Source organism: Harpia harpyja, chromosome 2 (genome assembly GCF_026419915.1).
Source record: "Harpia harpyja isolate bHarHar1 chromosome 2, bHarHar1 primary haplotype, whole genome shotgun sequence".
Taxonomy (NCBI): Eukaryota; Metazoa; Chordata; class Aves; order Accipitriformes; family Accipitridae; genus Harpia; species Harpia harpyja.
This window is the reverse complement of record NC_068941.1, coordinates 15,600,426-15,625,655: the sequence shown is the minus strand read 5'-3', so window position 1 is coordinate 15,625,655 and position 25,230 is coordinate 15,600,426. Positions and strand designations below refer to the sequence as shown.

The 25,230-nt window shown below is 42.4% G+C and overlaps 1 protein-coding gene and 1 long non-coding RNA gene across 4 annotated transcripts in view; one reads left to right on the top strand and one right to left on the bottom strand.

Annotated features, from left to right (window-relative positions):
* Positions 1 to 6,541, bottom strand: part of USP38 (ubiquitin specific peptidase 38) — a 28,886-nt gene extending 22,345 nt beyond the window's left edge. The window contains exons 1-2 of one of the 3 annotated variants that reach the window (XM_052816240.1): positions 5,615 to 6,541; positions 4,445 to 4,580 (exon numbers count right to left, since the gene is read on the bottom strand). In XM_052816240.1, coding sequence (XP_052672200.1) covers positions 4,445 to 4,580; positions 5,615 to 6,299 — 821 coding nt within the window. In that variant the 5' untranslated portion in view covers positions 6,300 to 6,541. Of the gene's footprint in view, positions 1 to 4,444; positions 4,581 to 5,183; positions 5,480 to 5,614 lie in introns of those variants that run through there. The other 2 variants (XM_052816229.1, XM_052816249.1) reach the window with 2 other exon arrangements.
* Positions 6,542 to 6,763: 222 nt separating this feature from the next.
* On the top strand, positions 6,764 to 11,141 carry LOC128154930 (uncharacterized). The gene is made up of 2 exons (XR_008239484.1): positions 6,764 to 7,037; positions 8,206 to 11,141. It is a non-coding gene; the product is annotated as an uncharacterized LOC128154930 (long non-coding RNA).
* The last annotated feature ends 14,089 nt before the right edge of the window (positions 11,142 to 25,230 follow it).

The window sequence follows — 25,230 nt, the reverse complement described above, 5'->3', positions numbered from 1 at the left end:
TAAAATTTACACAGAGTTTATAATTTGGATCTGAAAAATGTATAGTATACATTCTAAAATTAATATATCTTAGAATTATGTACTACCTGCACATATAACATTCAAAAGTTTCTCTAAAATAAGGAATCATTAGGACTGACTTTTTAACAACTAAGCTCAGATCTTACTGGGTTTCTTCCATGTTACTACAAAAAAAACGTGGGAAAAAACATGGCAATGGCAATATCATAATCATTGCTCTGAATTTACACAAAGGTCTCATTTCCTCAAGATGTTAAATTCAAACATGTTTATTCTGAGCACCCTTTCCATATACTTTCCAAAACGGGGAACCAAAAAAGTAGGCCAAAACTGCTTTTGCCTGCAAAAAGTTAACCTTAACCTAAAAATAGGCTCCAAACCTCATAGTCCTATCCCCTTCAAAGCTCCCCCCCCAATTTGTAGGCTTGATATTCTTCAGCTGTGCAGGTGTTTGTACCACTGTTAATTTAAGCCTAATGACAATATATTCAGTTTTCTTAATTAACTTTTTAGCCAAGTAAAGAGTATTCTGTAGTGCCCTGCATTAGAACCACTGTTCTAAAAATAGCTGATTATCATCTTTATACTATGTGCACTTTCAACTACACCAACTCACAACTCCAAATGAAAAACAGTGCTCTTGGGTGGGAGCTGGGGCTCCCCTTGTTCCATCCCATTGCTCTGGTTATGTGATGGGCCATCCTGTGTCATCTCTAGTCAGTATAATTAACTACTGAACTACTCCAGACTGTTACTAATAGGACAATGCCTATCATTTCAGTATGATTAACTTGTAAAAAGAAGCCTCAATCTCTGTATAAGTGATAGAATTCCCATACTTAAAATCTGTTTCTGCTCTTAAAAGCAGAGTCAATGGTCTTAAGAGCAGAGACAAAAGCCAGAAGAGGAAACAGAAGTAAACTTGCAGACATGCTTCAGACTGTCCTAAAAAGCACCAAATCTGAGATCTGGTAGGTGAAGATTAGACATTTTGGTTACTAAATCCTCTCTGCATTGCATTTACTTGGCTCCTGCTCTGTTGCAATCAATGACTGCATTTTTAATACAAAGGCAGATATTAATATGGGACATGATTGATCATGAATAAAAACACGGAGGATGTTTTTTATCTTTGACAAGATTAAAAGAACCTTAAAGGCCTCGAGAGGACCTTCTGCCTCTTATCCCTAAAATGAGGTCTGCTATCCATGTATGTGCCTAAAAAGGACAGTATTTCTGATAACTCTGGATAGAAAAAAAATTTATCTATGCAACCTCAGACAGTAATTTCTTTCACAAAAATATCTTCTTAGCCACATCAGTCAAAGAATCTGGCAGCTCAGATGCAAATCCCTCAGATTACGAAAAAAACCAAAACAACAACAGAAGATCCTCAGGCTACTAGGCCCCACCCAAAACAATTTAACATCTTTTACAATATTTTACATTTTTACCAACAGGGCAAAGGGCCTGGTCTTAGCAAAATTTTCAGTTTCTCTTAACGAAGATACCTGGGTTAAAGTGTAAACAAGCATTATACTTGTCAGGATACTCAGTATAGGCAGTCAACTTCCACCAAGACCTCTGAAGTAGAGTCTTAAAGTACTCATATACCCCAGAAGAGATTCAGCCATTTTCTGCTTTTCCTCACTGATGTTTCAGGTAAGGTTTCATGAGACAGCTGAGCCAATTAAGAACAGCTCAATGATGCAAAAAAGCAAACACCCTTTCTTATATGAACCTGTGCCTAATATAAACCCCCACTGAACAGATTCATAAGTCTTCTAATTACAGATTATTTACTAATCTGTGTTCGACTTTAGACAGTCTCTGCAGTGTCATGGAAGTTATCCTTAGGAAGTGAGCAACAAGGTCTCTAATTCGCAGTCACCAATGCTCCGCCGACTCTCATCAGGAGACCTTGTTGTGCCTGGAGTTCTGCATCTCCTGGGAATGATGCAAGCCTGATGACAACATTGTCATTTGGTGCTCCAGACATTCCAGCTGCATTATCCTCTTTACAACTACTCCTCTAAGCCAGAAGAGAGTAATTACTGCAAAGGGTTGCCAGAGGTAGAAAAAGAAACTGGATACAGTGTTGACATGAGACTATCTGCAAACAAAAATAACAAGGGGTTCCTAAAAAATTAGTTCCATGGAACAGAACTAGAGGCTCTTAAAATCAAGTATTCTGAGAATGAAAAAGGCAAGTAAGATTGCACTGCCCTTTTGTCCTGGTTTTGGCTGGGATAGTTAATTGCCTTCCTAGTAGCTGGTATAGTGCTATGTTTTGGGTTCAGTATGAGAAGAATGTTGATAATACACTGATGGTTTCAGTTGTTTCTCAGCAGTGTTTAGACTAAAGTCAAGGATTTTTCAGCTTCTCATGCCCAGCCAGCGAGAAAGCTGGAGGGGCACAAGAAGTTGGGAGGGGACACAGCCAGGGCAGCTGACCCAAACTGGCCAAAGGGATGTTCCACACCATGTGATGTCATGCCCAGTATATAAACTGGGGGGAGTGAGGCTGGGGGTAATCACCGCTCAGGAACTAACTGGGTGTCAGTCGACAGGTGGTGAGCAATTGCACTGTGCATCACTTGTATATTCAAATCCTTTTATTATTATTATTGTCATTTTGTTATTGTTATTATTATCATTAGTAGCTTCTTCCTTTCTGTTCTAGTAAACTGTTCTTATCTCAACCCACAAGTTTTACTTTTTTTTTTTTCCCTGATTCTCTCCCCCACCCACTGGGTGGGGTGGGGGGGAAGGAGTCAGTGAGCAGAGCTGCATGGTGCTTAGTTGCTGGGTGGGGTTAAATCACAACACCATTCAAAAACAAGAGGAAAAAAACCCACCACAGGGCTAGTATTAAGAAAAAGCCCTTGATAGCAACAGGTCCTACTCTACCCAAAGCTCAGCACTGCATTACTTCCCTGAGCAGAGGCATACAGAGAAGCCATTCTAATGCTACAGTTACACGATCACATCATGTTGAAGCAGGTAATACAACATAAATGTTAAAATTACACTAACATGAAAATTAATCACCAGCACATTGCTGGCAAATTATTAGCATGCACACATCCTTCTGAAACAGCCGGCTTTGAATTTTAGACTGGGCACGCAGCTTTGTCAAAGATCTGTTCAGTCAAGCAGATTCTTTTGATGTCCCTAAACAATATGTCTTACCCCAAATTACAATATTAATGCTGCTTCTTCTCATTAATTATGTTTTCAAATGAAATACGGCTTCTCAATTTAATGTAAATACAAGGAATGTTTTCAGTGTGAAAAAAAACTCAGTATTTCACCAAGATATGCAAGTGCTATGCTACATGAATATGTAAGTATTACACTACACTCAAACGGATGTAGTTAAAAAAATAGTATAGCAGACATTAAATTCTTTTAGTTGAAAGACTTTTTAAAAGGTTTTTTTTTTAAACAAAACAAATGTCTAACAGTCTTCTGTTTAACTGCTTTATTCATTTTTCTACCCTTCAGTGCTCAGTAACAGCTTCTTCCATAAACCTTAAAAAAAATAATTCCAAGGACTTCAAGAAGGTCTTCATCTTTCTCCCAGTGTCATCTTTCTGCATCACTATTATTCAAGCATCTGAAGATACTAACCAAGCCTGCCATCTGAATCACAGTCTGTTAACAGTACTACTAATCTCAACGTTTACTCATGTTTAGATTAGTGACAAGCAGCATAATATGCAATTGTTTTTACATCATTCCTATTCTTCTATTATTCAAAGAACATCCAAAAAACCCCTGGAGGCTTGAGTGAAGATGGAAATAGAGGCTGTCCCCTGTGAATCCTACTAAAAAGTCATGAAGCTAGCTAAGCAGAAACAAACCTCAAAGCTAAGCAGTAAAACTCATCTCTAACCATCTCTTCTCTTCAGAGGAGGAGATGATGGACACGACAATCATGTGAGAGCCACTCTGCTTCTTGGAAGAGCAGAAAGGTTGATCTTTGGAAACCAAGGCCTGGTTTCTCAGCTTGCCTGTAAACCCCGTGAAGTTTACTATTTATGCCATCTCCCATAAGGTGGGAGATCGAAACATAAGATGTCATCTAAAAGGAACACAGCTGCCTTCCTCTTCATTTCTGTTTAGCCCTATTCTTCATCTACCCTAGCAAAGCATGAGAACAAAGCGACATTAGCAATGAAGGCAGCAACCTTAAACTGAAACCATGCCAGTAACCTCCACAGCGTTATAAATAATATATATTACCTTAACATGCTGAACAGCGCAACTTAGAATACCATTTTAAAAGTTGGGGGGGGAAGGGGGGTACGTTTTTTGGTTGGTTGGTTTTTAATGGAACCTAAGCAACAAATAATTTCAAAAAAAGGCAAGAGTAAGAAAAAAAAGAGACTTTTCCCCCCTTTACAATGAAATACAGTACCTGCACAGAGCTTGAGTCATACTTGCATCTTTCACATTTGGATCTGTAGTAAGGCTCCTGATGAGTACTGTAATCATCTGTAATGGTATGTGCTGCACAAGACTTGCCAGTGCAACAGAAGGTTCGAATGAAGTATCTGTAATAGTTGAACATGACATCGTGTAAGAAACTAAAAAGATGACCCCACAGAAAAAAATATGCTTTACCTTCTATCCTACAACTTCATTGTAGTTATAAAGGTTTGAGACAATGAGTCTATCCTACATCTAACATTCTATCACCACAAACCAAAGCAAAATTTAAGTTTCAGTGGATTAAGCACAACGAATAGCACTGAAATACAAACTCCTTCTGTTCGTCTAATATCTGTGCAAGAAAGTGACAATCTGCCAACTTCCTCCTCCACCCTCAATGGAACTGAGAAGTTGGGTTTTTTTTCTAAAAAGTAGCAGCATACAATTGTTTATCATGCTTGATGCTAAGCCTAGGGATTGGCTGCAGCTGATACTTCCCATGACCTATCTCAACAACTGTCTGCTAACCGTACCAGTTATGGCAAAATATAACGTTATAACATTAAGTTTCCCGGGTGCCTCAACAGCAAAGGCACATCCCAATGCCAGCTAACACAGTGCTTCATAGACTTCTGAGGTCAGAAAGGACCTATTCAGAGTCGCATCTACGTTACTCAGGCAGTGAATCCCTCCTGCGACACCCAAGTTTCATACACCTTACGTACCCCCCGGTTGTGTAGATGAAACGGTTCCCAGACCTAAGGCATCCCTCTGGAGAGAGCAAGAAGGAAGAGTAGCTTTTGATGCTGCGAGTTTTAGTTTTTCCCAAAAGGACACCCGAAACTCTGTTGCGGTGCACCGTTTAAAGCACTGCAACAGGAGCTCTTCCAAAGAGTGCACCGCTCTGCAGCTGAATAAATCACCACCTGCCCTCTAACTCTTCTTTGGGGGTGGGAGCGGGGAGGCTCTGCCTTTTTGGCAATGGCCAAAAGGCTGCATCTTCGTTATGAGGGCGAGGAAGCGACGGTTGCCCAAGCCAACGTCCGCCAAGCGACCGACGCCGGCGGTAGGGCTTTTCCTTCCCGCTGGCACACCTGCCGCTCCCCTCCAGCGCCCGCGACACCCTGACGCCCACCCGGACACGCTCCCCGCTCACCGGCGGCGGAGATGACGGCGAAGAGCTCCTGCAGGGAGGGCAGCAGGGTGTCGGGCTCGGCCTTCCAGACGCTGCGCAGCAGCCCGCTGACCTGCGTCACCTGCGAGACGTAGAGGCGCAGCTCGGCCTCCCGGCTGCCCTGGCTCTGGAAGTGGGCGATGCTTCGCACCAGCTGCTGGCAGAAGGCGAGGGAGAGCTTTCTGCCGCGGGGCAGGCACTGCGGGAAGTCGCCCAGCAGCTGGCAGAGGCGGGCGCAGAGCGGCGGCGCCGGCCGCTCGCACACCAGCCGCAGCGCTTCCACCTGCAGCAGCTCGAAGAGCTCCAGCACCGAGGGGCAGCTCATGATGAGGCGCAGCCCCGCCTGGATGTAGTCGAGGATGGCGGGGTCGCGGTTGCTCAGCTCGCCGTAGCCGCGCTGCAGGAGGCCGAGGACGAGCCCGCGGTTGAAGAAGGCCTCGAACTCGGCGCGGTGGTAGCGGCCGTAGGCCTCCAGCACCTGCCGCCCCACCTGCCGCTGGAAGGGGTCGGGGCCCTGCAGCACCAGCCGGGTGCTGAGGGCGAACATGGCGCGGCACTGCGCCTGGCTCAGCGGCGTCTCCGCCGACTCCACCACCCGCCGCACGATCACCCGCTTCAGCGGCAGCGGGTGCGACGAGCTCACCAGCCCCTCCAGGATCTTGTCCATGGCGGGCGCTCCGGGCGCATCGGCCGAGCGGCGGCGGCGGCAGCGGCGGGCCGGCCCAGGCCTCGGCGGAGGCCGCCGCCGCCGCCGCCTCCCCGCGGCGCTCCCCCCGCCCCGCCGCGCTATGCCGCCCCGGCGGCGGCGGCCGCTGCTCCCGCGACCCTCCCTCCCGCCGGCCCCTGGCCCGGCCGGCGCCGGCGGCCCCGCTCCTCCGCCCCCGGCTAAGGCAGCGCCGCGGCCCCAGCGGCCGCCGCCGAACGCTCGCCCGCCGACCCGGAAGCGGAGCGGCGCAAACAGGAAGCCGGGACGCCGGGACGGCCGGTCACCGCACATGCGCCAGCCGCCGGCGGCGGGCAGGCAGGCAGGCAGGCGGGCGGGCAGGCGGGCGGGCAGGCAGGCGGGCGGGCGGGCGGGGAGGCCGGCCGGCCTCCGGGCTGCTGCGGTGTGGTGAGGCGAGGGCGGGACGGGAGGCGGGCAGGCGGGTCGCAGCGGCCCGATCAGCGCGAAGGGCGCCCGGCAGCCGCGCTTTTTAAAGCCGGCGTGCGCCGTGCGGCTTTTACTGGCTCCCCCGCGCACGGTAGGGTCTCGCCGGCCCCCTGGCCGCTCGGTCTAGCGGTCGCGGGCATCCCCCGGTGCGGTGAGGCGGTGGCCGGGCCTGTCCCGCCTTCGGTCTGCGTGCACAGCCCGTCTTCTCCTCCTGGGACTGGTATCTCTGGCTTTGTTGATCACTCCTTCTTGCCTGTAAGCGTACCTGCAACCAGCAGCGCTTCCTTAGAGAAGCCTTCGCTGTTCAACAGCGGTTTAACCGAGTAGCGGTTACTGCCGACGTATGCGTGCGTGCCGTCAGAGTGTTCCCATCTTTATTTAAGGCTGCTTATCCCTCATTTTGACCCAGTTTAGCTCCAGTTCCCAACGCTCAGATTTTGTTAGTCCACCTTGCGTTTTCATACCAGTAGTGTGTTGCCAGCATGAGGAAAAAAAAGAGTTCCGCCATTTCCAAGGACTGAATATCATCTGTTGAGAACTAGGTCACAAGAAAGGTCAGAAAATTGAATTTAAACCATCATCAGGCAAACCGGAAACAAAACTCCACTGCCTTAGTCAAATAAAATCCCTTAGGCCCAGCTCACTGGTCACGTAATCTGGGTGCGCTGGCAAAGTCCTCCCCTTGGTTCTCTGTTTCTCAATACAAACAACTTCGTGCTATGTGGTTGACTAATACCTGTAATTCAGCATCAGGAAAGGATGGAAAATGAGCTTAATTAATCCCTGGTAATATTTGCTGTGTAACAGGTACCAAATCTGACCTGGACTTTAGGTTGCCAACAGATGCTGTTAAGGGTAACAAAGACAACCCACAAACCCTACAGGGACAGCTGTAAGATGCTACAGCTGTCAAAAAACAAAACATGAAACCACAAAGTTCAGAGTTAACATGAAAACTGAGTCTTCTGTTTATAAAATATTTCAAATATTCAGTTAAACTGCTCAGATAACTTTAACTTTGCTCCTCCGTGCTCCAGTTTGCTGTTTGCTCCTCACAGATTTAAAGTCCAGTTCTAGAAATCACTGTGCACCAAAAAAACCTGCTGAGTCATACATTCCAGTATAAATTGTGTTGATTGAGGGCTTTTTTCTGAGAACTTTACAAAGGTCAGAGACTGTTGCCACCAATATCTTAATTACCCAAATTGTCTTGGAATGATATCTAAATTAACTTTTTTTTTTTTTCAAAAGGACTTTGTGGTTAATATCCATCAAAAAAATAACCTTGAAGAAGGCGCTGCATTATGTAGCTTGTATACCAGTGGAGCTTAAAGCTTTGCCTTTTGTGATCTGTACCAGGAATGTTTTAATTTTCTTAAGCTCACTAGTACAAACTCTCTTTTTTTTTAATTATTTTTTCTAGCACTGTTCACGGTGTCTTCTGAAGCCAGAAGGGGAAAGGAGTCCGCACAGGAGCCCAACCAGAACTCTGAAAGTAAGGGGAAGGACTGAAATCAAGATGCCAGAGACATGTATGGAAAGGGGTGAAGTGAGAGCTTATCTGGAGAGAGGATCATGTGGAGAATGGAGGAAGAAAGAAAGTTTGGAGGTGTCAGAAGCTGCAAAGGTGCTCAGATACGTCAGGGTGTATGAGAAAGAGAATAAAGGGGGAGAAATGGAGAAAGGCAGGTGGTATGGCAGGCTCATGGGCCGTACAATGGAGTAGGAAAAACAGGGGTGACAAGAGGATTGGTTGCCATGAATAGCAGAGAAGCAAATGTGAAAGAGCTGGAATGGTCACCTGAAAAGCTGAAGACCTACAGATGGCTTGCAGGCACATGAAGACACACGGGGAATGCCGAGAGCATGAGCAGCTGCAGATTAGCAGGATCAGGGGCTCCTGTGAGCTAGGAGATCGAAGGTCTGAGCAGGTTTTCAGTGCTTTATCCTTTGTTTACATAGCATTGTGGGTGGGAGAGGAGGCAGTGCCTGCTGCTTGGGATGAGAGGACAGTCTTCCTGACAGTCCGGGAGCGTCTGCCTAGCAGCCCAGTCACAGTAATCGCTGCGTAGATGAGGCAGTTTCTCCAAAAAAGCCACAGAAAGGTCTGAAAATCTACAGACCCAAGAAAAACTAAAACTGATAGTTGGAGCTGTATAGTTGGAGGGAGGGTAAGGTACTTCTAGCATAGGAGCTTGGAAATAGTATTCTTATTTGCATGCAGATGACCAAGTATGCGTACTCCTTATTTAATGAACTTATTTCAAGTAATAGACCTAGCAATCAAAACAAAGTGGTTAAGAGTTAGGATGGTTGGTTGAGTCACTGAGTATGCTTATGACCTCAGAGCTAAGAATAACCTGAGCTGTGGGGATGATACTAATTACCACCCTACTATTAGGTATGCAATTATGTATACTTATGAGCTAAATTTTGGAACACAGACTGTTCCTCCGTTTTCAGTGAAATCTAACTCCTATATATGAATATATTACTAAGTTGTGACAAAATGAAAAATAAGCGAATTCTTCAGTGAATAAAATATATCTTAAAATATTTTCTCTGAAAAAAGTAAGAATAAACCCCAGTCATGTTTCATCTGAAACAAAGATTATTGGCAAACCTGAACAATAATTAGTCTTGCTGTGAAACAGTACAAATAGCAGCAGAAGGTTAACAATGGTGGCATCTCCTTAATGACTCAAAAATCTTAAAGACAGTAAGGCAGAAAGGAAACTTTTTACTAAGAACCCTGCATTCAAGATATCCTGTCAGCCTACAGACATTTTATACCTTATACACGAGATGACTGCTTTCTAGAAGAACATTTGGTAGGAAAGGGGGTCATCCTGCAGGGCCGTCATAAGGGCTGGTGAGGCTCTAGGTGCAACATCTGCCCATTCCTTATACCACCCACATGAACAAGTCTAACATGCTGGACTTCCTGCTGATGTTCAGAGATATCCATGTTGCGTGTACAGTGAATTCAGTCTCCTGGAGAGGTAGGATCCCCACATATCTGCAGTAGGTTCAGGGCATCTGACATTGAGCGTCATGTGGCTTGGCGGTGTAATTGCATGACTGCTAAATCTAGTGCAAGACAGGCAACAGGAGCCGGGGTGAGATGGCAAGCAGGCCTCCCTTTTCAGTCACAGCTTGCTGTTAGATCAGTTTCACCGTAATACGAAACTGCACCATGAGTCAGGAGCTTCTGAGCGCTCATCATGGCTCTGATCTCAACAACATTGGTGGCTGCAAGCAGCTATTTTAACTGCAAGGTTGGTGTCTGTCAAGTATGAATAGTAGTAGCTAGGTACTTGAGAGCACTGTAAGGTTCAATTAGATAATGTTTACCGAGTATTAATTAAGTATTTTAATTTTCAAAGTGCGGATTAAAAATGCCTGAATGTTGAGTCATCATTCTAGTTGTACACTGTCACATGTCCCAAAGGTTTATTCATCCAATAAACAACAGGGCATAGGTTTATTTATCCAGAAAGCAAGACAGCACAGCCTGTGGCCCCAGTGTCTTACTGAAACCTGTTATCATGATGCAATTATTTATTTTTGAGGAGAGAAGCTTTGATTTGAAAGAGCTGTTTTGTCTCCTGCAGATACAATCTGTCGTGATTCAGTTTTGCCTATATAATATATATATATTTGCTGTGTCAAGGAGGGATATCTGACTGAATGTGACTTTATTACTAATTCTGTATTAGTTTTCCTCTGTTGTAAGAGAAAGATGTTGCAGAGATTGCATTTGGTATTCAGAAAACCTGTTTAGTAATTGCCTTGAAAACAAGGGGCATGCCTAGCTTCAGCCAAGTTACTGACTATTAATAACTGTGATTAAAGGCTGCAGTCCAGCAATGGTGGGGGATCTAGGTAGCTCCTCAGCATTCATGTGGCAATAATCTGCCTGGGTATTAGGTTGAGACACTAAAAAGTTTAAGGAGACTCAGGCCTCTGTTGGGATTAAAAGACATGCAGTATGGACTGCAGGGCCAGAAAGTTGATGTCTTAAAAGGCAGGCACAGCCACATGGGATAAACTGATAGACCATATCTGCCACTGGAAATTTTCAGGAATATGAAGCATCTCTGTGGTTCCGCATGGGTCAGATTTAGTTTGGCTGAAATACTGTGTATTTCAAAATAGTCTCAGGCTTCTTTGCTACATATATCTGCCGCCTTTACTAAGTAAGTACTCTGTCGTGGTAAGAGGTTCAGCTGGTCCACTGTCATGAGTGTATTTTGTATTTTGTCCTTTTACTCAAAAGCATAACTGGCAAATCTTTGTACAATGTGTTTCTCTCAGATCTCCATTACATGAATAAACAAAATTGCTTGTTACCAAATATGCTATTCTCACTGATGTCTATCTCATTGCACAGCTTAAAGAAAGTGAATGTACTAGCCATTGTGAAACGATGGTGGTTAGATTGATATTTGGACAATTGGAAACTCAGCTGTGCATTAGAGTCTCCTTGATGGTTCTTCACTTATGTCTTTGTGAAATTTAGAATTATGTCAGTGAAGTGCCGCAGAGGTCAGGAAGGTTTAAGGTACCTAGACGTTCACAGCAACTACCTGGAGGCAATGTATATGCCAACAGCTTATGTTTCACCGGTAAGATGTACATAACTTTTTGTCCTGGTTTCAGCTGGGATAGAGTTAACTGTCTTCCTAGTAGCTGGTACAGTGCTATGTTTTGAGTTCAGTATGCGAAGAATGTTGATAATACACTGATGGTTTCAGTTGTTGCTAAGTAGTGTTTAGACTAAAGTCAAGGATTTTTCAGCTTCTCATGCCCAGCCAGTGAGAAAGCTGGAGGGGCACGAGAAGTTGGCACAGGACACAGCCAGGGCACCTGACCCAAACTGGCCAACAGTGTATTCCATGTGACGTCCCATCTAGTATAGGAACTGGGAAGTGGGGGCGGGGAATCGCCACCCAGGGACTGGCTGGGTGTCAGTTGGCGGGTGGTGAGCAATTGCACTGCGCATCATTTGTACATTCCAATCCTTTCATTATTACTGTTGTCATTTTATTAGTGTTACCATTATCATTATTAGTTTCTTCTTTTCTGTTCTATTAAACCGTTCTTATCTCAACCCACGAGTTTTACTTCTTTTCCCAATTTTCTCCCCCATCCCACTGGGTGGGGGGGAGTGAGTGAGCGGCTGCGTGGTGCCTAGTTGTTGTCTGTGGTTAAACCACGACACTTTTCAAAGCCCTAACAGTCTAAAAAGTGAACTTTTGGGAGCTCCATATCTCTTCCTTCTTTTGCACTGCACAAAATGTTCACAGTAAATGTCCCAGTTTTTAAAGTCGACATAAACTGCATTATGTTTGGGATGTGTAAGGCTAAATGTTTAAATATGGAGAATCAGACTAAGTTATGCCAAAACCCCTTGAATTTGTGCAATCCTTTATCTATTTTGCTTGTGCAAATGTCTGTTTTGCATGCATACATTTGCAATACAAATGCAACTTGAGTGTGTTCATATGAAAATGTGGCATTATGTAGGAATTTATATGCAATGATGCATGCTATTTTCAGGGAAAAAAATGTAATGGTGATCGTCCCTTTCAAGTACAGACTGCTCTTAAAACAAGAAAAGCCGTGCCTATATGAAGAGCTTCCTTTGATGAATGATATATTTGATAAAATTCAGATACCTGCTGAGGAAATAGCCTGTTGATAGAAATAGAGTTATACATCAGCCCAGCTATCTGACAGAAAGTAATAAAAGCAGATTGCCTGCAAGGTCATCTGTGATTCAGAAATTAGACAGAATATGGACTGTGGAAGTCAACTGTGAGGCTATGGCAGAGAACAATGCATACTTCATTGAATCTGCCCCAAAAGGTGTCTCAAATATCACACCTTTCTCAAGGAAGAAAAGATTCAGTAGGTGAAGAAAATATCAAGCATTGTACTTCACTGCATATTATGTGCAACTGACTTAGCAGTTTTTCACTACATGATATTTCTAAAATTGTAGTGAAATGTTCAGTAGTTGCACATGCATCTACATAGATATATATTCTAATTTGTAAAAATATGACAGCATACCTCATTAGGAAAAGTAGCAGGTTTAGCTTAAGTTTAGACTGCTGTTTCTTTTATCAGTTTTTAATGAGACAGTAGGCAGAACCAGTACTGAAATCCTTACAGCCATTGGCTGACACTTACAATGTCTGCTGCTTAATGAAGGAGTAAATTGTATCATAAATCTCCTATTTTTATTGCCATTTCTTCATATAAGGAGTGCAAATCACCTTTCAAACTTAGGGGTTTCTGCTGTCTTCTTCTTCATATATTATCCATGTGTATTGTAAAGGATACTGTAAAAGAATGTAATTTGTCCAAGACCAAATATCAAATATGTTCATGCTGTCAGATCTTCTGGTTATATATTTTATGGATGACATTTGAAGGAATAACTGAGGACCAAATGCACATTATCATTAAAAACAAATTCAAAAATACCTGGGGAATCGAGAAAAAAAAAGTAGGAAGTTAAATTTCACAGAACAGAAAGTTTATCCCTGAGAGATATGACCATCGCTTGATTGGTGTGTACCTTAAAAGAGGTGCTTCACCTTATTAGAGCCTGGGGCTTTGCCAGTATTAAAAGACGTATACATCCTGTGAGGAATCAGGCATCTCTGTGTACCTTTTCTAGTTGTTGCCTTACATTTATAACACTTTTTTCACTAACCCAGCATTTTGGCTTGTATGAAATCCTTTGCCCTGAGCTAACAAAACAAAATGTTTCAGTATATGCCTGATAATGTGGCACAAAAGAAGTCTCATTGGTTTCAGTGGGACTACTCTAATCCTCAACTGGTCATCACTGCCTGGGACTTTTCTGCTCTACTGACATGTGCAGACCCCTCCTAAGTGAAGTAATCCACTGTGTTTTGCATCTTGGTTTGTGTTGCGTTTTGCCTTGCGTTTGCTACAGCATATAGGATCTATGCACTATTTTTAAACTCTGAGGTCTTGGTGCTTTTCTTCTCTCAGTTTTTTCTGGGGGGGTTGTTGTTTGGGTTTTTTTATACCATACATAGAGTCTAAATTTTCTCTTACTTCCATAGTGCTGTCATTACTGCTGGTCAGGCTTCGTACATTTCATGGACTGTATGACTTCCTTGTTCTAATTATTTGCCAAAGATGAAGCATTGGTTTTCCCGGGGTCTGAGAATTTTGTCCCAGGTCATAACCATGATTTTTCTTTCTCCACTTAAGCCATCAAAAATCCAAGATGGGTTTCTGAGTTGTAAACCAGTCCCAAACTTCTCTTTCAGCATCTTTTTTTTGGTCTCTGATTTAAAATATGCTTCTTGGACCTTAAGGCAAATTTCAGATGTCTACAGTTTCACCATTAGCTCCCTTCTGACTCTTGACTCTTTCCTGACAGCTAGTTGCTTACAGTTGTGAAGCAAGTCATTGTTTAATTTATTCATGTTTCATTTTTAAAAAAGTGTCAGTGCTGAGAAGCCCCAACTCAATATTTCTTTGGCTATGCTCACAATACTCTGAATTATTCAGTAAACACTCTGTGTCAGAAATGTCTAACAGAGGTCCCTTTCATCCTCAGTCATCATCTGACTGCATCTAACCTACATTGCATGGTGGAGATACCCGGTGTAGTTCCAGCCCGAGCAGGTATGTCTGCACCCTGCCTCAAATAATAAGCAACGCAATCTTTTCATTCATAGGGGCACAGCTGGGCGGCTGCTGCTTCTGACACTGGAGTCTGGTTGCCACCAGTTTAAGTATCTCTGCACTATGCTTTGTTGTGGGGTAGATAGGTCCTTCATTGCCCAAAGAAAATCTGTTTGATCGCGTCAAATTGGCTTTCAGAGCCCACCTGCAGTGTCAAAGCATTATATTTCTGAAATCTCAAACCGCTGTCAAATACAAGTGAAGTCAGCCCTTTTATTCTAATGCTTATGATGAGCAAGAGGAGGGCAGACACATGGATGTGACCAGATACACCTTGTTTCCTTGCAACACTAAGCAAAGAAGCAAAGGTGTTTGACTTCCAGCTCAAGGAATCCTGAAAAACTACAGAGATCAAACACATTGTGTACACTGAATAAGTTCACCCAGCAATGAAGTACTGTGGAACAAGGAACACAGTAGCTCTGGACAATAACAAGGGACAGAAAATAAAGAGTATTTTATGCAAACATGCAAGCATGTTTAACGAAACAGAAGTCAGATGCAGACCCAGCATAGATCCTTCAAAATCAGGGACAGCATAAGAAGTGCATTATGTTGGTCTTGTACAGACATCCTTGAAGATTTCACACTTAGGTGAGCAGATCACAAGGAGTAATTTAGCCCTAAGACACAGTGTAGTCACGCTGGTAATCAGAACATACAATTACTTTCTATCTTCTTCCAGAAATGTCAATGCAGTTTAATGATTTTTTGGAAGAGTTTGCACAGCTGCTATTTCATTTACCTATTAGATTGTGGGGGGTTTTTTTCTTTTTTTTAATTCAGCTCCAATATTCAAATCCCCAGAAGAATTCTTAGCAACAAACTAATACATCTAATTCAGATTATTTTGGTTTGGAATCTGTGATAGTCTTCCAAAATAAGCCAGCCTGTCCATATTTTGACACTTTGTGTGGTGTTGCATGCACTAATTCAAATGCATAACAGCAAAAGGAATTGTAACCATTTTTTGGTTTGAATAGCTGAATTCTTTAGTAAAAATTTGCATCACCAAGAACATTTTCAGTACCTCAAGCTTACTTAAGATTCATGAAAAAAAGAATTTTGGGGTATAGAAAAACAATGCAGGGTCAGATGTGTACTCTGAAATGTGAAATTGTGTAAACACTTTTTTGTTTGGATTCCATTTTAAATTTCAGCACAGATGGAGCCTGTGATAATTCAATAGTGGAGGTATTTTGTCTTTATCTTAAACCAGGATCTGACATGTCCTTCGCTTACAGTAGCTGCTGAGAGGAGCTTAGGTTAATGTGTAAAATAATTGGTTGTATGAACAGTTGAGCAGAGTCTCAGTCAGTTTCAGTTTCAGTATCAGATTTCTTTTAATCAGAGGGAAGTACAGTCTTTCTGATGCTCTGTATGCATTGAAACTGCTCGGAAAGAAGGTGCTTTGAACAGTGCAGCAGAGCAGCAAATGTTCAATGTTATAAATAACATGATTAGACAAATATACTAAGCTTATAGAGCTTATTTCTGTTGAATCATGTGTCAGGGTGTACTATGGACTTTTCGGCCCTGATTTCAATGATCTCACTCTTCTTGGAGAGGAAGTATTTAAAGTAAAAGTTCATCTCATGCAAAGCATAAATACATCTAGAAAAATAATTATTTTTCTTTGTTGAAGACAAAATTCTCTACTACCTATTATCTACAATAAGAAAAAATGAAAACTCATTACTCGTGGCCCAAAACATTTAAAAAAATGAGGCAGATCCAGGCCCATGTTTTTAAAAATTACATGGTGTATACTGGCAGCTTGATATAGAACTTACTTACCCAAATAAAAAGAAGACAGAAACTTTTTTTCCTGTAGCTCTTACATGTGTTTGAGTATCTTCATTTTCCTAGAATGATTTAAAGGCAATGAGAGAATCCCAGAAGGTTTATAGTGTTATAAACTACTGTAGGAGAATTTGGATAAGAGAGAGGAAAATTCATTTTTAGTTAAATGGCTATAAATTGCTTTTGGTTTGTTAATGCTTGTTCAGCTTAATGTAAATCAGACACCTAACATACAGAGCATTCTTTCTGATAAAAAGAATTGCCATTTCAGTTTTTCAGCAAAGATCTGGCTTAGGTTGGTCCCCTGGGGGAGGGCTCGAAGGTACTTGCTACCCTTGTTGTCCCCTTAGGCCAGTCACTTTCCAGTCTGGCCGCTCACCAGTCAGAACTTCAGTTCTGATGGAAGGATTTTTGTCTCATGTTGTTTCTTGCACTGCTTATTATCACTGTGAGAGTAACAGCTTCCTAGCTTGTGCTCGCTTCCTGAGTTTGCTGCTAGTATTTACCTGCTGTGCATCTGTATTTCTGCCAGTGCTGGAGAAGTATCTTCCTCTCAGAGTAGATCAAGTCAGGTTGGAAGGGATTGCCAAAAAACCTGTGCCTCTGAGGGCAATGTCTGATTGCACAGAGCACTCAAATTCTTGTTTCCTATCAGTATTAGGCAGGATCCCTTAAAAAATGAACCATGAGCAATGAACATCCTCTCGTCCTGCAACCCACCATGATAAGGGGATGGTTAAGGCAGCTGACATACCCGTGTTCAAGCAGTGCTGCCAAATCAGACATTCCTGCCTGAAAGTGCTCTGTTGGGTACTTGTGAGTCCTGCTTTCTACCAATACTCTACAAATGCCAGTGCTTTTGAAGGTAAAATGCCTTTAATGCTTGGTCATTTAAAGTTTGTCTTTCCTACTGTCTCACAGAACCCTTGCAAAAGATTAATTGTGGCCCACAACTTGCTTGTGAAATAGACATCGCTGTAGACAGTCTAAATGATTCACCGAAGGCCACAAAATGGTTTTACAGCACCTGGGACGCTCAGAGAATTATGCTTGACATTATCTGGTAAAGCAATTTGGTTTTGTTTATACTGTAATTTATCTGTATTTTAAAAGTGGATCAGGAGGACAAGAAATTACAGCCTGCACTTTCAAAGTGCTTTATGAGTATCAGCCTTACTTAAAGCCAATAGGGTGCATGTTCTAAAATGACTTAGATGCTTTTGAAAGTCCTCCTCTGTAAACACCTTAACATTTTTCTTGATGAAGCTCCATCTCACATATCCTCATAAAAATCTGCAAAACCACCTCATTCTCTTTTCGTGACTCTCTGTCAAACTACCTCTTGATGTGATACCTACAGAAGAGCTCCAGTTTGCTTTCTGTGATCGTTCCTTGTTTTACTGGCCTTGATTGTCTTGTTATTACCTCCACGCTCCATCTATTTGTTATCTTCTCTCTTGGCTCCTATTTATATTGGCAGTGTTCAAGAACTGGACTACTCTTTCCATTTTGTGCTTTTACAGCATGTACTAGGACATGGCTTGCTTCACAGCGAACATTTCCAGCCATAAATAATAATGCACCGACTTTGCAAGGCAGGGAAAAAGGAAGTGAATATTACATGAACATAGGTGCATCTGATAATGTGTAAGTAAGGAAACCCCACCCACACAGGGACTGTTTGCCACTGCGGTGCTAAAAGGAGCTTCAGAATGGTGTGGAGATTACCAAAGTCTTGTTCATAGTTGTGCCTTAGTATGCAGGCTTATGTCCTGACAGTAAGATTGCAGAGGACATACCCTGAAAAGATGTTTCATTACAGTGGAATAGTGTAGCATTGGAAATAAGTATAAATAGGGATTTTTAAATAAAAGGAGTTGGGATTCATCTGAAAAGAATGAAATGGAACTGATTTTTGCTTCATTTGTATAGTTAAAATAGGAAAAAGATAACCATTATAGTGCCAGTGACACACTTGCTAGCATAATAGAAATAATCAGGTTTCCAGTTTAATGAGATAATGTAGAACGTGAGAATATTTTGAAGTGCTAATGAAAAAGAAAAGAAGTGTTATGAGCAGTAGAAAATGGTAATTGTTAGTAACACATTTAAGGAATAGTGACAGTTTCATATGAAAAAGCATTGTAAGAATGTTGATTAGCTTAACTGGGGCAGGAAAGATTTACAGAAAGAAGGGATTCAAAAGAAGAGTAGCTTTACTCCTGTCCTTGCAAAGCATTGATTAGTATTAATTAAAACTGAGACAGGACAAAGCTTAGGGCACGCATAATAGCACAACTCCTTTTATGTGCAACATAATTCCTTTCATGTCCACACAGCCACAAAATATCTTCTGAACGGCATTGACCAGCACAGGTGAGTGCTAGGTGAGCGTAATATTGCAGAACATTTGGAGGAATTACTAATTGCAGAGCACTTTGCATTGTACCTAAGAGGTTGCATGGGTAAAGTGTTCCTATCCCAGGTGTTGGTTTACATGGTCCTCTCTGCATGCTAGGTGACATGGGGCAGGAGCGCACTGCCCGCAGGACATGTACATTCAATTCTCATTTTGTGTAAACACTAGCATATATTTAAGTCCTCTATAGCTCAGTTTTTCACGTGAAACTGAGAATTATGTAATATGACGCTTCTGGCATGGCTTTGTGCATCGTATTTATCTAGATAATGAGACAGTCCTACTGGCAGGAGCTTTCAGTAACTAAAACAACTGGATCCTAGTCTGGGCTGATTGGCTGCGATCCAGGTCTCAAACTGCCTGTTACAGCCTGCCCTCTGCTCTGAGCGGCTGCTGTGCCTTTCCCAGTTTCAGCTGGATTAAATTAACGTGTTTCTTATGTGAGCTCTACAATCCCACTTCTGGATCTGGAGCAATAGCAATAACCTGCTTTCTCAACAGGCCCCAAACAAGCATACCAATAACCATGAAACCATCTTTACCTTTCGCGGATGACAGTAAGAATCCAGCCATCCTGGCTTTAGATGCAAAACAGGGAAACAGCAAGGGATAGATAACCTGAGCTTCTCTCTGGGTGTATTTAGTAAGATCTTGTTCACACTAATCACTGGCAAAATTCATACCATCTTCAGGAAGCAGAATTAGATCCACCTTTTCCTTTAATGTCCACAGGCTTCTCCATTAATGTGACAAATTTGTAATTCTGCAGATTCTGGGACTGCACCTTTACTATGAATTTTGTGCCCCTAATTGCTTTCAGCTAAGTAGGAATTCAATTTAATCTCAAAATACTCTACTACCAATTCAAGTCCATGCAATGAAACCTTTTCCTTTTATTTGGTTTTTAATTTACCTTACTTATTTATGATACTGAAAATAGTTTTTAGAAAAATCTTTAACATAACAAGAAGATTTTTTATTCAGAACCATCTAATGCCTTTGTCCAAATACCTTATCTTGCTTGTCATTAACATAACTAATCTCTTAAAACTGTAATAAATTACCAGATTCATCCTAATCATTATTCTCCGATTTGTCAGCTGAAGTTAGACCACATTTAATGGTAAAGCTATGTAAAATCTGACATGCTGGGAATATATAACATTTTTCTGAAGGGCATGATGATAATCAGATTTGTCTAGACATGTAAAACACATTTTTGATGCTGTGAATTCCTCCAATTAATTTCATGAGGTTTTGAGACTCATGATAATTTAACTGAGATGTAGTGTGGGAATTAGAAATTGTAATAGTCACAAAGTTTTTAGCAGAAAAGCCGCTGCCATCTTAAAATAATAACGCCACATCACCACATGTTGTAAATAATTTTAGTGTGTTATTTCCAGTATTTAATGTATTCACTAAGCTTTTTACTTAATGCAGGTACTTGTCTGTCTGAGGAAGAATAAATTTAGATGTTAGCCAATATAGCATACCAACTTGTTACTTAATGGCGTATTTTCTTCCCCTGATACCCATGCAGCTGTGAGCTTTTGCAGTTTGTTACACTTCTCTCATTCCAATGCTGCACATGCTGGCTACAGTGGGAACCGGCACTTACATGCAATCCCTCTCCAATGTGGCTGAGTAGTAGCGGAACAGGCCAGGATATCCATGATTTTCCGTTGCAGGTCTGTTCGGTAGAAAGATAACGTTGTCCAAAACAGCACCGGTAAGCTGGTCACGTGTTTTAAAGTTGCAAAATGAGAGTTTTTTAAGCTGTTTTTAAGCAGTTTTTAAGCTGGTCAGTGGTGTGGCCAGCCCTGTGGTCAGATGCCTGCATGTTGCCACCACTTCAAAGCCATGGAAAAAACACGATTTTTTCATATCTGTCTTTTCAGTTCCCCTTGCTTTCCCCCAAAGTCCGGTGTACAAGCAGCCTGGCAGAAACACGCCTGTGCTGATGAATGTGTTCATCTGAAGCACTGATGACATTTCATTTGTCAAGCTGAGCCTGTTCCCATCCCAGTTGCAGTTTGGAGTAAGGATTCTCCATACCTCATTTCCCCAAGTGGAAAGAGAGGTTTGTTCTTCTCTCTTTCTTCCCCTTTGCAGACTGTCCACAGACAATATAACAACACGTGAGCTAGCACGGGATCCCCGGGTGTGCTTAGCGTGGTCGCGGGGGGCTGAGGGCAGCCCGTCTCCACCGTCAGCTTCCACAGGAGCAGTGGCTGACTGAGAAAGATGGGCTGTTTCATGGAAAGGACAGCCCCTGCTCCAGTAACACCCCAGCTGGGCTGGTCTCCAGCCCCTCTAGGGTGGTGGGACGGGCCCTGGCTGCCAGACCCTGCCCTGACAGACCCCCAGTGGGTAGCCCCTCCTGTCCCCAGCTCCCATTCCTAAGGGAGCAGCCAGCTCTTGCTGCACTCAAAAAGAGCCACCTGGAGAATAAAGGCTTGGAAATCACGGTGACATTTAAAAAACAAATATCCCTCACTGAAAGATATACTCATGTCTTTTTTTTCTGTCAGGAGAAACTTATAACAACCTGGTTATTCAGCTTGACTGTATTAATGTAACTGCTCTTTACTGCTAATAATAATTACTGGGAGAGATTACATAAAGAAAATGAAATTTGTCTTCCTTTTAAAGGTGTGGCTTGAAAAGTTTTGGTGTGGTGTGTGATATCCAGTTCTAGGTGGGAGCTCTCTGACTTCCCTGAGTGAAATAAGCCCATTGTGGAAGTGTGGTTAAAAATCAGGAGCTAAAAGTGTCACCTAGAAGCCACAGGGGACACAACACAGGAATTAACTGGAGAAAGCTCCAAATGGTTTAATCTGCTGGGGGTGACCATAGGAAGGGTTTTCCAGGAGGCTCGGCTGCTTGGCAGGGTCATCACCAGGAGACCTCTGTAGGGATCTAAATGCCAGCCTGTCAAGCCAGAGTGCATGAGCAGGAAAGACAAGACGGGAGGTGAAGAGGTTCCCACTGTTCTTCCCCAGTTAAAAAGTAAACTGTACAAATGGGGTGATTCATTTCTTGTAGAAAGGTAAACTATCTCCATAGGATAAGGAGGCTGAGAATCTTTTAGGCAAGACTGGAATGACTGTTTCTCAAAGAACAGATGAAAATCCTGAAGAATGATGGAAAACATAATCGGAGACTTTGACAGTCCGGGCTTGAGCACTTACAGTGCGCTGTGGGATAAATGGGGCTCCGAGACTCTGTGGACAGTCTCTGAGTATCTGCAAGACAGTTTGTTCTCTGCAAGAATGGAGAAGAGAGGGAGTGTTCCCACTGCATCTGGGGTTTCTCAGCATAGGGTCTAGCTGTACCTCTGCTCAGAAAAGATGGTAGAAGAACCGGCATAGCCAAAGCTAAGGCACACAACGCGTCTTCCCCTTCCACCCCTATGTCCACGCATAGGTGTCAGTGTCATTGCACGTGGGGAAAAAAGGCCTTGAAACCTTCACTTGTCAACTGTCTACCTTCAGCAGTACCTTGGTTTGTTCGCCTACCTGGCTGCTTGCTTGTGGGGGGCTGCTAAAAATGGTAGTCCCATCTCCTCTGACGAATGTTTCAGCACAGAAGGTTTGAAGATTTTTTATTGTGAAGTTAGCATCTGCCAGCTTGAATGTATGATGCCAAAATAGCAGTTCCCCACATCAGACACCATATGTGAGCCCTATTCTGAGAGTAGGGGTTAGAGGAGGGTGCAAATACTTTTTCCTCAGTTGACAGGAAAACTTGGAGGTTTGAGGTAGCTCCCCAGGGGAGCTGAATATCATTCCCTGGGGAATACTGGCGGACCCTAGCATCATCATCAAAATCCTTAAAAGTTGTTCCTCCTCTCCCAAGATTAGTCTGAAATGTGGGACTTAGCAGACCACTGAAAAAGTTTCCCTTGTTTTGTAGGAGGTCCTGAACTATGATATTCTTCATACTTGCTGGAAGCAGAATCATCTCTGTGGTATAAAAGGAAATTAGGCTCCTTTTCCTTCAATTATATTGTTATAACGCCTTACTCTGGTGTTCACATAGGAAGATATTAGTAATGGGAAGTACAATTATAAAAACTCTTGAGTTGGTGCACGAATAAAGCTGTCAAATAAGACAAAGTGCTAATAAAATCTTGCACAACTTAGGGAATATTACTGTAATAACACTGAATGAAGAATAAGTCATACATAACAAAAATACAGTAATACAATAAAAATAATGTAACTATAGTTAAGTGTTACTTAATTAAAGCCCTTTCCCTTAATGTCATTTGATTATGCTCCCATTCCACCAGGGGTCAAATTCATCCCTGGTGTGACTTCAAAAGAGTGCTAACAGCTGGATTTTTGCCTTTGATTAGGGCTACTCAGAAGTTTATGTCACGCTGCTTGTGAAGAAGTTCAGAGCACCCTCTTTTGTCGTTTGTGTAAACCTGAGCTACAGTTTTTCAGGCTTCTTAACGTCATGTCCCTGCACGTCCCTGCTCCTTGTGCTCCTGTCCTTGAGTATCTTCTAATGACACCCGCACTCCTACAGAAACAGAAGTGTTTGCTTAAACCCAGGCAGCAGAGTCGTCCTGTTATCTAGGGAATACTCACATCAGTAGATGGGGCTGTACTGCGCAACAGGAGCTCATTCAGTTACACTGGGTACATCCACATTAGCAGAAGCATTACATTAGTACAGATCAGGGGAGCGCATTTGAAGAAAATCTCCTGCCAGTTGTCCCTGCACACTGTACTGGGGTCAACACCACAGAGCGGAGAGCAGTCCTGTGTGATCCTGAAGGGACAGGACCTTTCTACTGGCAGAGCAGAGCGTTACATTAAGGAGCCACTAGCAAGAAAGACTGCTTGCTGAGTGTGCTTGAGACAAAACTGATGAGAGGTTGATCAGAAATCAATAAGCCATTCTTTGTTTAAATACCACCTTTGTCTCCTACTAATCAGCTTGCTGACTATTTCATAACTATGAAATTGAGCATTTTCAGTGCTGCCCCAGGATATATTAGCTACAGTCAGAGGTCTGCATGTGAAGATTACTTTTTTATTAGATGTGCTTTCTGTCTTCTCACCAAAATAAACAAACCATCACTTGCACTCATTGAATTCATTTTATGTTTGTTTTGGTTACTTGGTAATTTATTCTATATGACTGCTGGTGTTTGAATGGAATAGCTGTCTGAGTTCATTAGTCGAACAACGAGTAGGCTACCTGGAGCTATCTCCCCTAGCTTGTAAATGTCTTGCTAGCATTAAAACTTTATTTCTATCAGTTTTACTAGTCCCTTTCACAATTTTCAGTTCTGTTAGGCCACGCTGAAGTCTTCTTTTTTCATATGAGTGTATCATCTCCAGCTCCACAGAATTGCCTTATGGTGTTGAGACCTGATATTATTTTTATTGCTTTAGTAGCTCTCAAAAAGCATGGTGCCCCATACGGCAAGCAGTGGGACTTACACACTACATCCTGTAAGCTCTCTTGTTTTTATTCTGATCTCACAGCAGAACATGTAGAAACACAATATTTCATTTGCCTCCTTCTTTATTGCATATATGTGCTGGACAGATGGATGTTTCAATGATTCTTCTACTATAACTGCAAAATCCTTTCCCTGTTCACTTTGCTGGATGATTGCTCTATTTAGCACATTCTTGAGCTTGATTCTTCACTTCCAGGCTAATTATTTTACAAGGTGCAGTGGCTAATCTAAACTGTTATGTCAAACTGTCAACCTAGAAGCCATTTTTTTCCCTTACAGAAACAGCAAACGAAACATTCAACAGAAAAAAAAGAATGTAGAGGACAACTCTTATTCAGCTGTCATTCATATTGCTGTGTAAACCACAAAAATGACAAAGATCAGAGACCAATGAAGTAGCACACTGTGTCCCACATCTTTTTGAGTTTTCCTTGACTCTCTCACTTAATTATCTAAGTGCCTCTTTGCCACAGTAACATCTGAGAAATCTATACTTACCCACTTTTAGCTGTAATCTCAGTTATATGGAACACTGCTTCAGCAATGTTGTCTTTTAAAAACAGCTATTCCCTTTTGCTGCCATTCCATATTCTCCCTTGGGCTATACGAGCTTTATGCAAAAAATAACTTAGCATCTTTCAAACAGTGTTTTTTCTCCTCGTTTTCTGAGAGAGGCATTAACTTCTTTCCAGAACTTCTTTCCAGGGACTTCAGGCTGATTAAGATATCTTAATCTTCTCTTTGCTAAAACATTCAGGCTAAATGATGTAGATCTCAGTATTAGCAATGAAAACTTGTTTCCCTGCCAACTAGGTATGTGTCTTGCAGTAGGCTGATCAAAGATGCCAGTATGCAATCATGAAGTCTATGTGTCAGCAAAGCCTCAGGTGACTTAAAGCCCTTAAGATTAGGTACTTGAAAAATATATTTTGGAAGAAATTCTGGATGCAAGTGGCAAAGACTATTGCAATGCCATGGTTGTCTAAAGCAACGAGAGCAGTTGT